This window comes from Triticum dicoccoides, chromosome 4B (assembly GCF_002162155.2).
Source record: "Triticum dicoccoides isolate Atlit2015 ecotype Zavitan chromosome 4B, WEW_v2.0, whole genome shotgun sequence".
NCBI classification, from domain to species: domain Eukaryota; kingdom Viridiplantae; phylum Streptophyta; class Magnoliopsida; order Poales; family Poaceae; genus Triticum; species Triticum dicoccoides.
Genome location: NC_041387.1, coordinates 168962948 through 168978322, shown reverse-complemented (window position 1 = coordinate 168978322; position 15375 = coordinate 168962948). Strand labels below are relative to the sequence as shown.

The 15375-nt window shown below is 45.3% G+C and overlaps 1 protein-coding gene across 3 annotated transcripts in view; it reads left to right on the top strand.

Annotated features, from left to right (window-relative positions):
- The first annotated feature begins 316 nt into the window (after window positions 1–316).
- LOC119295587 (regulation of nuclear pre-mRNA domain-containing protein 2-like) overlaps window positions 317–15375 on the top strand; it is an 18614-nt gene continuing 3555 nt past the window's right edge. The window contains exons 1-7 of one of the 3 annotated variants that reach the window (XM_037574018.1): window positions 317–455; window positions 584–759; window positions 2629–2876; window positions 11716–11889; window positions 11986–12142; window positions 13784–13923; window positions 14220–14255. In XM_037574018.1, the coding sequence (XP_037429915.1) occupies window positions 642–759; window positions 2629–2876; window positions 11716–11889; window positions 11986–12142; window positions 13784–13923; window positions 14220–14255 (873 nt within the window). In that variant the 5' untranslated portion in view covers window positions 317–455; window positions 584–641. Of the gene's footprint in view, window positions 487–557; window positions 760–2628; window positions 2877–11715; window positions 11890–11985; window positions 12143–13783; window positions 13924–14219; window positions 14256–15375 lie in introns of all 3 variants that reach the window. The other 2 variants (XM_037574019.1, XM_037574020.1) reach the window with 2 other exon arrangements.

Genomic DNA, 15375 nt, shown 5'->3' with positions numbered 1-15375 from the left:
TGTCAATTACGAGCAGATAAATAAAAATACTATAGTGTAGTTTTGTTTGTCAAAATACATCATTAGATATTTATTTATTTTGGAATTCACATCGTTAAAATTTGTTTGGTTGATTCCGACGACAACTTCGAATAATCAACATCTATCAAGCAATATAATAGTAGTGTGTTATTTGGATTTTTTTTTCATATTTTCATACGTCACGAGACGTTACATAAGACCTTATATTTCAGTATAATTTTAAATTACTGAAGAAACTCCATAATAATAGTTACTCATATCAAGGCCTGATTTCCGTAAGCAGCATACGCAAACGCATACCCAGAAAAATAAAAACAACAACGAAAAAACCACCTCCCAAAACCAGAGGAAACCCTCTCGTGTTCCCCCTACCTCCCTTCCCCACTCCCCTCTCCTCGCCGGCGGCAAATTCAAGCTCAGGAGGTCGCAACTCGGTATTCACTTCTCCCCGCAAATCTCCGACCTGTAATCTGTCACCGCAATCCTCCAAATTCCTGATTACTTTCGAGATCCTTTTCCGATTGTTCTGGGCCCAGATTGTTTGAAGCGTAAATTTCTCTAGGGTTTCGGCGGGTCAGCGAAGGACCGGTCCTGACACGGGGTTAGGCGGAATCTTCGTGATGGCGGGCACGAAGGCGGATGCGAAGGCGGAGACCAGCGGCGGCGGCGGCTCTTTCAGCGAGAAGGGGCTTGCCGAGAAGCTAAATAAACTCAACAGCTCCGCGGCGAGCATCCAGAGTATCCTTGTTTCCATTGGTTAATTTCATGCGCACCTGCATATGATAGCCTAGCGTGTTCTTGTTAGTTGGATTGATGTGTTATTCGGCAAGTGAAGCCCTAAATTACAATGTGGATGACCCATGAGATCCCATTTGGAAAGATTTGGCTTATCCACCTTGTTTCTGCCTCACAGGATGCTTACTGTGAGTAGTTTGTTGGTGACCTGGTTCACACGAGTAGTCTGCTTCTTGTGGTTTCGCTAGTGACGCATAGAATATAATTGCATTGACATACTTTTCCGGAGCTTGTGGATTGTTCTCTTGGTTGATATATTTCTCACACTTCTATGAGGAAAATTAGTGTTGTTTTTGCTGCATTTTAGATGTATAATATGAGTCCATGGCAAAGTATTGATTTTGAATTTGTTTTGTGCCATATTGACTTTGCATCACAATTTAAGTTTGTATAATGTACTTGCGTTCTGACTGTTGATGCTTGGTTTCCTCGCTCTTCTGAGAGTCATAGCACAAAGTTGTTTCCATTATCTTTTGAGGGCATTACCCTTAGGGAATGGCAGATGATATGATGGCAAGAACTGTTAGGACTATATATTACAGCACAATACTATCTTATCATTTGTCTGGGCCTGTGGTAGTTGGGATATAATTTTTCTCATGCTCAATTCAGCGAATTTTGAGCATTTTGTTTGGAGGAAGAGTGAGCAGAACGAATTACATCACATCCTCTTTTACAGAACGAAACCAAGACATGCGTTTTTTACTTTTTAACTACGAAATTATTTTCTTCTGACTGTTGCTGTTGGGGTATTTGTATGTCTATACTCATATATTTTTGTGACTTTGTTAGTTTGAATGATCTTCATGGGGTCGCTATTCTGATGGTATTTCTTTTATTTATCACCAAGGTTGTATTTGCAAAGCAACTTAACTTTTGGACATCGTGACACTATCCTCATATTGAGCATTTAACCAGTTAGTTAGACCATATCACGCACTATCATCCCTTGAACTAACCACAAGTGACAACTACTGCTACAAAGGGAACTTAATGAGTTTTACGAAAGACGTAGACATTCATCATGTGGATGCCTTCCTATATTTACCATGAAAAGGGTAGCTTACATGTCTTTCTCGACGTCTTTGTGCTTTCATCTTATGGAAGGAAGTGTAGCCCTGAAAATTGTATGATACACTACATCATCTCAAACTTGTAACCAAATCTCGCGGAACTAATAAACAACTAAGTTTGCTAAGTTATTGTAAATTCCTACTTTTCTGTGTAATGTTGCTTTTTTTGGGGGGTCTGTGTGGGTGACCGGGTGTGGGCGTGGGTGTGTGTCCTAATTCTGCTTCTAGGTATGTAGTGTTCAAGAACATTAATTATCAAAGTAGAATAAGATGACTGGAAGCGTTAGGCCATTTTCTAATGGGAATCTACATTGGTTGGTCTGTTATCCAGATTAGAATGGGGCCTATGTAGTTTGTGACCAGCTAATTACCTACCTGTTCTGGTTTGCTATGTTTTTCATATGTGTACTTCTCCAAAGTATTGTGTTCCATTACTGTTCTGTGCACATCATATGGCGGTTACATTTGATTAATTGAAAGTACACCTCTTTTCGAACCGATATTTTTTTACTGGTAACTGCTATTATTTTCTGGGTGTGGATAATTCTCATTTTATCACGCTGTAATCAGTTTTGTGGTTTATTTAACTTTTGTACTTTTGATAAATCCTGTTTTTCTAGAGTATCAAATATTCAGATGACAGCTATAGATTTAAATTTGAGAATTTCTGCAGCATATTTTTTCCCCTTTCAGTCTATATTGCAGTAGCTGTCTTTTGTATTCCTGAACTCTTAAGTAGCACTTTCACATTGGTGTGTTTTTCACCGGAAGAGAGCCAGAAGAATTGTCGACACATGGGAGAAGCAGTTTAATAATGCAACAAAGGATAAGAAAGTGTCATTCCTGTATCTATCAAATGACATCCTGCAAAATAGCAAACGCAAGGGTGGAGAATTTGTGAATGAGTTTTGGAAGGTTCTTCCGGGATCACTTAAAGATGTTCATGATAACGGGGGAGAACATGGAAAGAAAGTGGTCGCAAGATTAGTAAGTTTTCTTTGTTTCATCATCACTCGCTTCGTTCCAAGTTATAAGGCGTATTTTGAGTTAGCACAAGGATCAATGAGTTTATGAAACTAAGAAAAACAGTGCAGAAAACTACCGAGTATCCAAGTATCCATACATTAATACATCTGAAATCATCGAAGTACTAGTAGGTGAGAGTACTTATAAATGCAAGTGGGCTAAGATGTCATAACTATGAGAAACAAGACAAAAACACCAGTAAATTCGCATGCACAACTTATATCATGGAACGAGATTGAACCTTTTATACTTCTTATAAAAAGAAACAATGTGAGTACACGTTTGATTTGTACTTTGGTGCTTTGTGCCTTTTCGCAAAACAGTGTAGGGATCTAAATCTGTTAGTGCTATCACAATACTAACACACCATATGATTGATCTATCATTCTTAGTTGATTTAACAAACTATTGGACGCATATAATTTTGCTATAACAACTACAAAGTCTTTAAGTCCCAAACAAGTTGGGGTAGGCTACAGTTGAAACCATAACGATCTCGAAACCTAGTCATGGTTTTGGAAACGTGGATAGCTAACTAACAGGCACCCTTGTCCATGGCTAGTTCTTTGGTGATATTCCATGTCTCTCTTCACGGACTCCTCCCATGTCAGTTTGGTCTACCCCGACCTCTCTTGCCATCATCAGCATGCTTTAATCTTCCCAAACCATCTTAGACGTTTTTGGACAAGCTTCTCAGTTGATGCTACCCCAACTCTATCACGCATATCATCATTTCAAACCCCATCCTTTCTTGTGTCTACACCTAACTGTTGGACATGTCACCTTTTAGCTTTCCTGGCACTCGTCACAGAGGACGCCAGAAGCTTGGCCCGCTTCATCCATTCGGTTTTGATATGATGGTTCACATCTTCATCATTTCACCATCCTTTTGCAACATCGATCCCAAATTTGAAAGGTGTCCTTGTGAGGTACCACCTGCCCATCAAGGCTAACCTCATCATGCCTAGTAGCAATGAAGCTTACTCAGTTTTAGGTCTACTAAGCCTAGAAGTAGTTAACTTTCTATTAACTCCCGTCTGACTATCATCGACTAGCACCACATCTTCTGCAAAGAGCATACACCATGGGATATCTCCTTGCATATCCCTTGTGACCTCATCCATCAGCGAAGTAAAAAGATAAGGGCTCAAACCTGACCCTTGGTGCGATCCAATTTTAATTGGATAGTCATCAGTGTCGCCATCACTTGTTTGAACACTTGTCACGACATTACCGTACATGTCCGTGATGAGGGTAAGGTACTATGTTCTGGTTTTGTGTTTCTCCAAGGCCCACCAAAAGACATTCCGCAATATCTTATCGCAGGCCTTCTCCAAGTCAATGAACATTGTATGTAGGTCCTTCTTTTGCTACATGTATCTCTCCATAAGTTGTCATACCAACAAAATAACTTCTATGGTCAACCTCCCAGGCATGAAACCAAATTGATTAGCTGTCATTCTTCTTAAGTGTTGCTCAATGACTCTCTCCCATAGCTTCATTCTATTGCTCACCAGCTTAATTCCATGGTAATTAGTACAACTTTCAATATCCCTTCTATTCTTGAAGATTGGTACTGATATACCCCGCCTCCATTTTTGGGGCATCTTGTTTGACCGAGAATGAGGTTCAAAAGCTTAGTTAGCCGTACTATTGCTATGTCTCCAAGGCATTTCACACCTCAATGGGGAGACAATTAGGGCCCATCCTCTCGGCTCCTTCTATCCTTTTTACATCATCGATCTCAGAGTCATGGATTCATTGTAGAAAACATCTGTTGGTATCATCGAAGGAGATGTCCAGCTCAATGGAAGAGCTCTCATTCTCTCGACTGAACATTTTGTCAAAGTACTCTAACCATCTATTCTTGATCTCCTCATCCTTCATCAAAAGTTGATCTGTTCCATCCTTGATGCCTTTGACTTGGTTGACATCCCTAGATGGCAGAGTCCTCGTTCTCTATACTGAACAATTTGTCAAAATACTCTGGCCATCTATTCTTGATCTCCTCATCCCTCATCAGAAGTTGATCTGTTCCATCCTTGATGCATTTGACTTGGTTGACATCCCTCGTCTTCCTCTATGCGATCTTGGCCACCTTATAGATTTCCCTTTCGCCTCCCTCGTGTTTAAATGCTAGTAGAGGTCGCCATAGCTCGCTTATCCCGCTAGACACACGCCCGAAAGCGGAAGTTAGCCACCACAAGCTTTTGTCGAGGGACAACATTCTCCAGGTATCACCTTACAATCTAGGCAAGCACGTGTATTTAATCTTCTCGAGAGGATGAGATCGATCTGGTTAGAGTGTTGACCACTGCTGAAAATCACCAGATGGAATTCTCTCTTCTTAAAATGGATGTTAGCTATGATCAAGTCGTAGGCTAAAGCAAAGCTTAAGACATCCTCTTCTTGACATCCCGTCGATCTTGGAGGATCTCCACCTAGCCGTAATTGGCCTGGACCCTGTAAATCCTAGGACTTGCCCCATATATAAGTGAGGCCTGGGGCTAGATCATCTAATCTTGATACACCTACGTGGTCCTTGGTGATTTCTCCATTCTACACCTCACCATAGCTCTCATATGAGGCTGCCACCACCAATAGATTCAAGCAGTAGGGTTTTACCTCCACCGTGAGGGCTTGGCACGGGTTGCTCTTAACCGAGGTCGAAATCCGTCTCCTCTTCTTGCGCTTGCGGTTTCCTTTGTGCCGTGAGTGCTCAGAATCGTCTCTTCGCCTGGGGGAATCGGCCCTATCCGAGTTCTTGGCAGATGTGCACTTTCAAGCAGTGCGCATGTTCTCCTCGCTGGTGGCGTAGTCGTTTGGCGATGTCGATGAGCTCGCTCATGATCTTGATCCTTGATCTGGCCAGCTTATGCCTGTGGTGCTCGTCCTACACATCGAGCTTGAAAGCTTGGACGACCTGCTCGTCAGAGACCTCTTCTAGAGGGTTCCTCTTGAGCCACCATGATATGTACTGGTGGATCGTCTCTTTGTTTTCTTGGACGCGATTTTTGAGGTCATAGGGGTTGCTCGACCTCTGGTAAGTGCCCTCGAAGTTGGCCATGAATGCATCCTCGAAGTCTTGCCACTCGTAGATCGAGTTGGCTGGTAGGCTGTTCAGCTAGGCCCTCGTCCTGCCAGCGACGTAGCGAAGCGTGTTTAGCTCATCGCCATCGGCCATGTTAACGGCCGTGAGGTAGTCGGCCATCCAGTGATCCGGCTTGGCATTGCATGTATACTTGTGAATATTCCGCACTTGGAATTTGTTCAGGAATGGGTGCTCGAGGACCTCGTAGGTGAAGCATCAAGCATGGATGCAGCTAAAAGGCAAGCTGAGCTGAGCACCTCAGGGTTCCCTCTGTATTGGTGTGCTTTGTCGGCGCAGAGAGCTCGGATGGTATCCCACCCGTCCGGTTGTCGCCCTAGCTGGTCATGGATCATGATAGGTCGAACAGGGTGACGGTCGGCTTTCGCTCGAAGCGGTGCCTGTCTCCGGGCCTTTGCACGATTCTCGGGCTGACACCTGGCCTAACAGGTTCGAGCTTGCAGTTGTGAGTGTGGTTGGGCCACGAAGAACTGGCATCGATGCGTAGCTCGGAGGTGGTCGCCAGTCGGTTGCGGGATTGGCTGGCCATGCCATGTTGAACCACCGTCGCCCTGAGCATGGCTTTGGCGCCGTTGAACTGTTCAACCACTGGGTGATCTAGCTCGAGCTGGATGTTGTTAGCTAGATCTGTAACCGCCATGAGGTCGCGATAGGCCATCACATCGTCGGGCTCCCCGTTTAGGTTAGAGGTATGAGCCTCCCGGGCTTGATTTGGCAAGATTACGGTCTCAGTGGCTGCTATGCGATTCGGCCGCTGATTTCAATTGAACTCTATGGTGGTTGCCCACCTGTCCTGTCTGGCAGCGAGGTGGCCGCACTCCCTCTGTAAGCGGAGTTGTGCCTGCGCAAGGGTCTTGCGTTGGGCTTCACAGGCCTTCGCTTTCGCGCTTTCGTCGGGGATCGGTGTGTGCAAAGCCGCTAGCTCGCCTCCTGCCGCCTCGGGGTTGACCTTGTCCTTGCCAGCACCATGAATAAGATGTTCCGCTCCATGCCAAGTTCAAATGATTTCCTTTGTTCTTTTTTATCACTAAGTTTGATCCCCAAAGGTAGGTGAGGCATTCGTTCACTCCTTGCAGCGCGCCAGTACCCCTGCAGCTTGATCGTGACGGCACCACCACCGTCGTCTCCCAGTTTGTCGCCGCCCCTTGCCGGCCTCCTCCTGTGCTACAACGGCAACAAGGCTCGAGCTTCCCGTTGCTTCGGCGGCACAAAACCGGTGTCTCCACGAACTCGGGGGCTTCAGCGACGGTCATGGGTGAAGCCATCTCCGGGGCGGGAGTCGGGCTTTGGATACCTCATAGCGGGGGATGTCTGGCTAGTCGACTTCAGCCATAGGACGACGGGAGCCACCTCAATCACTCCTTCCACTGGCGTCGTTTTCGAGTTAGTGGTTGGATTGGCCTTGGGCGTTCTTGCTGGCGTCGAGCCCACGATCGGCTCTGTACCCTTCGTCGTCTCCATCGGGTTTACATTGGGCTTTAGATCCACCACGTCCTTGAGAGGCGACATGGTGCACAATGGCGGAAGGTCCAAGACTTGGCCCTCCACGCCCAGTGTCATGGCCGGGGGAGTAGAGGAAGCCGATGCACCTTGCGTCGATGAGCCCGTCTCAGCCGGCCTGGTGAAAAATGTGCGGTGGGATTTGGCTGGTCGGCTCCCCTTCACTCAACCTCCTGGGCAGCCTGCAGGCAAATTGCTTTTGATGAGGACGAGACCGGGTCCAACCTAACTTATGAAAAAAGAATAAAGCTCGACAACTTACTTGCCCAACCACAACTCCTTGACGACACACATCTTCTTCCTTGGCGGTTGTGCGATGGTGGAGGAGCTCGGCATTGCTTCGCTTCGCTAGTGCTTCCAGTCGGCTTCCTCGAAGGTTGGTGTGTATGCTTGTGTCTGGGTTCGCAAATCAAACATCTCCGAGTTGCGGCTCCTCTTTGAGGTCTGCTGGGATATCAATGGGCCATCGTTGTCGCCGGCTTCCTCGTCGACCTCATCCTTGCCATCCTTGCTAATCTGGCTCCCCTCCAGATCGACGGCGGAATTTACCGGGCTCCTTGGCATGGACGACACAAGGAAAAATATAAGAAGCAGAGTCAGATTCAATTACTTACATTGGAAGGAGGATGCGTGCGCGAGTACGGCTCGACTCGGATGATTGTTGAAATGTCCTTCACCTTCACATTCACCACTAAGGCAGCCATCCTCTTGAGTGTAAGTTGGTCGTAGGGCTTCGCCATCGACTGGGTTGCGTCGTGTGGGCCCTCATACTCATACATGGGGTGAACCCATGCCTGAAGGGGTTGGATGCGCCTCTCCACCAAGTCACCAGGATTTGCTCCTCGGTGAGCCTGCCACATTTTAGGCGCATCACTTCCTGATGAAGCACTTCCACTTTAGGTGACTCGTCACTGGCTGAACCCAGGCCCCAAGATTGATGCCAAATAGGGGGCTTATCCAAGTATGGAGGCAACCCCGTCTGTCTGCCATGAGTCGACACGTCGGGGCAATGAAACCACCCCTATTCCACTTTATTCACGGAGTTGGGCAGCTCGAGCTTGAAGTAGGATCTAGGCTTCAGCTGAATGTCGGCTAAGCTGCAGTTCTTTTGCACCTTGACCCAGAAATGCCTTCGCCACAGGCCGAAATGGGGCCGGGTCCCCAGGAAACACTCACACATTGCAATGAAAGAGGCAATGTGGAGGATCAGGTTAGGCCTCACGTGATGAAGCTGGACGCTGTAGAAGAAAAGAAGCCCGCAGAAGGAACCGTAAAGCGCCAGGGATAAACCTCGTTGGACGGATGGCGTAAGAAGCACACGCTCGTTCGGCTGCGGCGTCGGCTTGACCTCCTCCTCTGCCGGTGCACGCCAATGGACTGCCGCCTGCCTCGGGAAGAAGCCATGGGTAATGAGTTTATCCAGCTGGTCCCATGTCACCAACGAGGGGATCCATTTCCCCTTAGTGGCGTTGGCTATGGGATGGTTCTTGCCTCGGGCGCCACCTCTTCTCCGATTCGCTTCAACACGCACCATTAGGCGTTACTAGTTTTGGTTTGTCCGAGAGTTAGGGAAGGGAAAGAAGATCTGCGCGTGGAGCTCTGTCTACGATGGCGGGGCAAGCACACGAGGAAGATGAAGATTGGCGAGCGCAGGGAAAGTGTCCGCTTGTCGTTGCGCCCCCTGCATTTTCTAGCCCCAAAGGAAACCCAAACGGTGCCCCACGCGCAGGACACGTTGCCACGTTTTCGTTGTGAAACCACCCGTCACGCCCACGGGCCGAGCGAATTGCGAGACGTGATGATGGCGGTACATGAATCTAGGATCCTAATGTACAATCCCCTCATTCAATGCGTCGGACGACGAGACCTGACTTCGCCGGGGCTCGCGCCACGCGCTTGACCAGATCGGACCGATTCAAGTCAAGCAGATTTAGTGGGTCTTCACTCGGGGACCGAGCTGAACCAGGCCTGGCCTCGGTCAGACATACGTTGCCATGACCTCACCCAAGATTCTTGATGCTTCGCGGCACCACCGGAGTTGGCCTTCTGATGTTGGCCCCTTGCGTCATCATGATAAGGCAAGGGATTCTCGTTTGTCCGCACCCGGCAGGGCTCACTGCTCAAGCCCATTAGTTTGCGGTGCAGGATCTGTTTTCTCTTCCAGGATTTCTCGGTAGTACCTCAAGACCTCTCCAAACAGTACAAGACGGCGTGCTCAGTTCAATTTTGACTTGGACGCAGCCGAGCTCATGACGTACTCGGGGGCTACTCACGGTGCCATCCCAGGAGCCACTACTCTGCTGTCGGCCTCATCAGGACACATCTATCTACTTGGTGCCCAAGGAAGGCATCCCAGGGATCTCGGAGGATCTCCACTTATGACCTGGAGCCTTGTAAACCGTAGGCCTTGTCCCCTAAGTGACGCCTAGGGCTAGATCATAGATTCCTTAGCGATCTCTCCATTGTACACTACACCATAGCTCTCATACTAGGCTACCACCATCAATACAATCAAGCAGGATTAGGGTTTTACCTGCACCGTGAGGGCATGAACTTGGGTAACTTCCTCGTGTGACTCTATTCTAGCCTTCCAGCTACGCGTGACATCCCATCGAGATTACTGCTGGTATTATGATCCGAGAATTCATGCTGCCATAACCAAAGCTGCGATGCACCCCTTCAAAACCTGTGTTAGATGTACCCACGTGGCCATTGAGGTCTCCTTCTATGACGAGCTTCTCGCCGATAGGTACACTCCTAACCATGTCCTTTAGGTCTCCCCAAAACTCCCTCTTGGTGCTGCTCTCATGGTGGCCTACTTGAGGGGCATACACCCTGATAACATTGAGAACTAAGTCCTCAATGACTGCTTGATCAAGATAAATGTGCCCCCCTTACCTCTTGACGTCTACCACTCCATACTTGACTCTTGTTGATCAAGGCACCTACTCCATTTTTGTTTGCACTGTCCCCGTGTACCACAGCTTGAAGCGGGTATCCTCCACCTCTTTCGCCTTCTGCCCCTTCCATTTGGTTTCTTGGACACATAGGATATCAACACCTCTCCTCGCCGCTGTATCAACTAACTCCCATAACTCGTCAGGGAGACAGGGACCCTATGTTCTAGCTACCTAAGCAGATCCTACTTGGCTCGGCTAGCTTCCCTTCGCATTCGTCGAGTCAGCTGCGATGATCCTTGCTCATTTTTCATTGCACACGGTCGATGATGTAGCGCACCACCACTTATCACCGTATCCAGATCAAGATACGGCGCGCCACAAGGGGGTGACAGCCCAGCCCTTGCCCATCTAATACCACTCCTAGGTTCAGATATGCCGCGTCGCTAAGGGTCATGCCCCAACGATTTTCTTTTGGGTTTCATCTCCATAAGAGTGGCTGAGTTTTGACGTTGGCTCGCCAAGTCTATCACAACCCTCCTCCTTTACCTGGGCTTGGGATCAGCTATGTTCAGACTACATAGGTGGAGTTACGCATATTCTGTTGCTGCTCTAGGTTATTCAGCTATCCAGTTCTTGCCCTGTTATATTATTCTCCAGATTCCAGATATTTTTGTCGGTGTCTTTTGAAGGTATGGTCATACATTCATGCACAGTGTGCATTTACATTACATGTACAGAGATTGAGGGATGAACCGTACAAGAGTAGGTACCAATTAGGAAAGTGAACGTATCCGTAGGCTGTTGTTTTCTATCTTTTCCTTTTTTTCTCTCCAAAAATCACTGGTTTAGCAATTGCATTATTATGTTTCTCTCCAAAAGAACTGCTGGTCTTGGTAGTGAGCAACCAGAAGCAGCGACTTAAAATTTTCTTCCACTGTCATTCCTTAGGCATGCAAATATTTGCATGGGCCCCTCTATCGGAGTTGCTACAACATGTAGCATTGTTTTTAAGGCGCCCCGCGTTAGGTGCTTAGGCCTCAGGCTGGTGGCTGCTCTCCTTAGGTCGCCTTACCGCCTTAAGAACAATGCCCTGTAGTAAATAGTAAATACTAGCTGTATGAATCTGCCTGATTATAGTCATCATCTGCACTGATAGGAACCACATTGTATTATGAGTTTTTGCCAATTGATGCAGGAGTACAGATGGTGAATCTAATGATTTACTTTACTGTTTGATCGTAAAGGCCAAAATCCAAAAAATAAAGTGTAATCTTGTTTCTATAAACTACAGATAGGGATTTGGGATGAGCGGAAGGTTTTTGGAACCCGTATTGAGAGCCTAAAAGTTGACATCCTTGGTGAGAACCCTCCTACATTGGATAACAACGATAATGGTTCAAATCCTAGCCCTAATCCCTCTTCAGATCCCAAAGCTGCTCGGAAGGATTCCAGTACATATATAAAAGTATGTTCCTACTTCTTGTCTGTGCCATTCTCCCTATGGGTTTCATAAATTGGAATGAATTTGGGAAAGCTCTCCTTGTTTGCCTTTTTGCTGTAGGAACTGACTGTTTCCGGGATGCCTGAAAAGATTGCGACTGCATATCAGTCTGTAGTTGATCAGTATTTTGATGAGGACGCATCTTTAAACAAATGTAAGACTACTGTTAATGTTTTGGAGAAGATGGACAAAGATGTAGATAATGCTTGTACCCATGGTAAGGATTTTGCTTGCTTCACTACTATAATGTTATAGACATCTGCAACTTCCTTTGTAGAATGTTTGGCACTATTCTCCTATCTTAGCCTGTGTTGTGTCATGGTTGTTCAAAAACTATTTTACATCCAGTTCCATGATGTACTATAAGTATTTGGGTGGTAGTGTTAAGGAAACTAGATGATACCCTGCAATATAAGAGTTGGCAGTATACAACGTGAATATTGGAGTAATAATATGAGAACTAAAACTGTAAATATACATGATTTATTGTGTTTGATAATTATATAGTTAAAATATTTATAAATATAAATAACATAATACTCCCCCCCGATCCATAGTAATAATATGACAATTAATATGGATCGGAAGGAGTAGAATGGAAATTCTCCTGCATGTTGAGGTGGATTTTTTCCTATGCATGGTTGCATGTTGAGGTGGCCTTTTCCCATGCATATTACAAGTTGAGGTGGCATGTTTGCATGTTGAGAGAAATAGGTTGCATGTTTGCATGTTGAGGTGGATTTCTTGCCATGCATGGTTGCATGTTGAGGTGGACCCTTTTCCATGCATGTTATGTTACATGGTGAGGTGGCATGCTTGCATGTTGAGAGAAATAGGTTAGTGGGGGCTAGCTATTTAGATATAGAAGATAGAAGATGCCAGTGAAGAATCCTTCTGTTTTTGAATGTGAACACTATCATATTGGTACATGGTACTATTGTTTCTAGAACATAATCTTTCAGTCAAGCTAAACAACAGTACCCAATTTGTCTTTGAAATGGAGAAAATTATAATGATCTAACTCCTCTGAGCTCAAGTAATGGTACAAGATTAGACCAATATCTTAAACACAACAGTAATCCAACTTGCAAATGGTTTCTCTGTTCACTAACTATGATTTGTTACTTTGTTAGGTAGATGCTATGGGATTTACTGCATATCTTCATCTAATTCATACATGTTATATGAGTTATGGTGTTGTACTTGTGTGTGTGCGAGTACGCACACTTTTGTTTTTGTTTCTTGGGGATTGTTGTAACTTCCAAAATATTAATAGCATGCTCCAATGTGCATGTCATGTTCACTGTCATGTTTGCATAACATTCTAGACTAAGTGGTTATAAAATGCATTAAGCACTGGTGACAGAAAATCGATTGATAGAGAATCATTTGATTATGCACTGTAATTGTTTATAAACGTGATTGTATCATGGTTTAGACACAATGCATGGAAGAAAACAGTTTTCTTCATGCACAGCATCTGTTCTTTTGAAGTGGCGGTTCATGCGTCGCTATTGTTTTTCGTATAGCACATCTGGCTGCTTAGTACATTGTTTTGCATGTGCTAATTCCTCTTTGGTGTCAACTGCGACACAATTATAGTTCTGTACGCCGATATCAATTATATTTTTTTTCTTGAGGTTTAGAGTGAAATATACTAGTATAATGGAAGGTTTCCTATTAAATGCTCCTCGCTGTGGAGTTTTTGGTCTTGCTCACTTGTTATAATCTGAAGCCTGAAGTAAAGTAATGGATATGAAAATATATAATGCTCTTACATTGTAAGACTTACATTTATTCTCTTGATCATAATCGATAAGAATATGTAGTGATAATAATTGATTCATTCTTTCCCTAGGTATTCCTCAAGCATCATCATTGGTCTCTGACCTTCAAGAGCAGGAAGCAGTCCTCAAGAAGTGCATTGAGCAACTTGAAAGTGTCGACAGAGCTAGGATAAACCTGATTAATCAACTAAAAGTAGCTCTCAGTGAACAGGTCTTCAGCACCTTTTTCTTCTTCCAAATGTTTTACCCTGATAGCATCATATTGTCTTGCTTACAATAGGAAAAAACCTTAGCAAAGTGGATGCTTCTACTATCTCAGCTACTGTGTGCATTGTTAACTGTGCACATTCTCTCACCTCTGTTACAATAAAGTATGGCGGGGGAATGTACACAAATCTCAGGGCATATCAATAGTTGCGGTAGTGGAAGAACCCATTCATACAAGCACAAAATCCTTCTTTGGCTTGCAATTTACAGAGCTTTTATGTTTTTTTTGTTATATAATAGGAAGGAAAGTCGGAGCTTCTTCGCACTCAGTTGCAAGTAAGGATTTTTCGCTGATATCATCTTACATGTTATTGTCATATTCATTACTACGTTGATATTCCTGCAAAATCATGTAGAAAGCCAAATCTGCTGATTTTTGGTACTGATTAGAAGTAATTTGTTTGGTTAAACTCCAAGATTGTGTTGTGCGTTTTCTTGGATCGGTTAGCTTCCTTGTTATGAACCTATGATACATGTTTGCCTTGTGCTAGCTGTTCTGTCCATGTTGCGTAGATCTGGGTACCATTCTTGAAGCTTGATGTTATCTATGATGCCCCATGGCAGGCAAGGCATAGCTAGAGTTTTTCTTGGTCATTGACATCTCTTGGTCATTGACATCCCTCAAACTCTCAAAACTGTCTAGAACACACCCCTCCCACGAATTGGCTGGTTCAAACCCGGTTTTGCATTTCGTGTGTCTGGGGCACGAAATCCCAGCTCTGCAAATTTGCACCACCGCCCGTTCCGCTCTGCTGTTTTCAGATCCTGGAGCCTGACTGTTCGTGCGCTCCAGTTGCAGAGTTGGGTTACTATGATGTATCTTGTTATATCTGCTTCGAGAGAATTCAATTGTACAACACCTTGGGTAGTCTGATATGTATAAGGTTGTGTCCGTCTACGGTGCCCCCAGTCGAGGTAGCCATTGGATATATCTGTGCGATTGTATGTGCTGATTGAATGATGTGACCATGGTTGATGGCCCCATGCATATATGTGTTGTTACCAATTGCAGCTTCTTATGAAGCTAATAAGCTCGTATCAGAAAGTTCAGAGGTGGAGAACCTAGACCAATACTAATACTAATAATGCTACCTCCGTCCGGGTTTAAAGGTCCGGCTAGCCACGAAGCGTCGTCCACTTTTACATGGTCTTAGCAGCCTTGGTACTTGCATGCATAGTTTAGTGCTGTTCTTTCATTGGTCGCATGAAAAGCAGAGAGAGAGAGAGAGAGAGCGCTGGGCCCTAGCTGCATGCAACAGAAGGCTTAATTGTTCTGTAGCCATCAATTTTGTCCGGAGCTGCACCGTGCCTTTATCCTTAACACCCCCCCCCCTCCCTCCCTCAAATGCAAAGGCTATGCAATAGCATTACATCCCCGGTTGAGGTGGCCATTGCA